Genomic DNA, 1,275 nt, shown 5'->3' with positions numbered 1-1,275 from the left:
TATGGAGTTGCTCATAATACTGCCAAATCAACATCATTAGATAATTTACCAGCTAAAAGAAAAGTAAATTTAGGACTTAGTATTATCATTAATTTAGAAAAACTTGAAGAGGAAGAAAGCTTGTTTGAAGACTTTTTCTTTTCTCATATAAATTTGATTGAATGTCATATGCATAAATTAAAGCAGATTGTAACTGATGCTTATTTTCAAGGAAAAAATTTTATTGATAATATATATAAGGGCTTTGAGATTTTGAAAACACTACAAGATTTATATGCAGCACCTAGACTTCAGTTTCCAATGTGGTTAACAATAATGACCTCTGTAGATGATTTACAAACAAAATATAGTCAATTAGTTGAAGAATTTGTTTCTTTATTAGAAGATTTTGATACTAAGAACACAAATTTGTAAGTTATTTGTAATGTTTAGTATTATTTTAAAATTTTTATAAATAATAATGTAATACATATATTTAATTTTATTTTTGTATCAACTTTGCTGACAGCAGTTCTTACATATCATTTATCTTGGGTGTCAACAGTAGTTCCTTCAAAAGTTTATTCTCATCAAAATTTTCATCAGAAGAACAAATCTAAATGGGTATATATTTTTTAATGATTCTCATTAAAAATTTTATAAAATATTATAAAATTGAAGAGACTGTTAATTTCAAAATAGCTTATTATTTGCATTAAAAATTTTGTAATATTAATAAATACACTTCAATTGCCTTGTTTTCTTGATACTAATGCACATCTTTTTTTGAACTTTTTGAGTCTCAAAAATTGGATTTATTAGAATTGGGCACAAAGTTGACTTGATGCAGCTTTGTTTGTATCATTTGCTCATTATCTGCTTGGCAATTGTGAGTATTATGACATTGGTACAGACATAGTACATGTCCCTTTCAATACTTTAGTTTTAGAATGGGTTGGTGGTCTTTTGAACTATAGCAAGTCAAGTGAACAATGCCCAGACAAATCTCCTATAAAATTGTGTTTCAGCAGAGAGTTGTCCACTATGCTAAAGAATATGTATTCAGTGTAATATTACATATCTGTTAAATTTTATGCTTGTGCATACCAATATGAAATCTTGCTGTTAAAACTGATTGTATAATAATTGTGACTAGAATTTTCTATTGGTTTGCATATCCTCTATACCTGATAATGGAGTAATAAATTAGTACATTTGAAAATGTAAACTAAACATTATGAAACACTGTAAACATGAAAATAAAATGCTTTTCAAAAACTGCATTTATCACTGTCT

At 26.6% G+C, this 1,275-nt stretch overlaps 1 protein-coding gene across 1 annotated transcript in view; it reads left to right on the top strand.

The window, feature by feature from the left end:
* The window catches only part of LOC111626027 (folliculin-interacting protein 2-like), a 6,463-nt gene extending 5,845 nt beyond the window's left edge, over positions 1 to 618 (top strand). Inside the window, exons 5-6 of the mRNA XM_023369304.1 lie at positions 33 to 410; positions 486 to 618. Coding sequence (XP_023225072.1) covers positions 33 to 410; positions 486 to 618 — 511 coding nt within the window. The remainder of the gene's footprint in view (positions 1 to 32; positions 411 to 485) is intronic.
* Positions 619 to 1,275: the final 657 nt, after the last annotated feature.

The sequence above is a fragment of the Centruroides sculpturatus genome, unplaced genomic scaffold (genome assembly GCF_000671375.1).
Source record: "Centruroides sculpturatus isolate CEXI.00-Female unplaced genomic scaffold, Cexi_2.0 scaffold316, whole genome shotgun sequence".
NCBI lineage: Eukaryota > Metazoa > Arthropoda > Arachnida > Scorpiones > Buthidae > Centruroides > Centruroides sculpturatus.
This window is presented reverse-complemented; position numbering and strand designations above follow the sequence as displayed.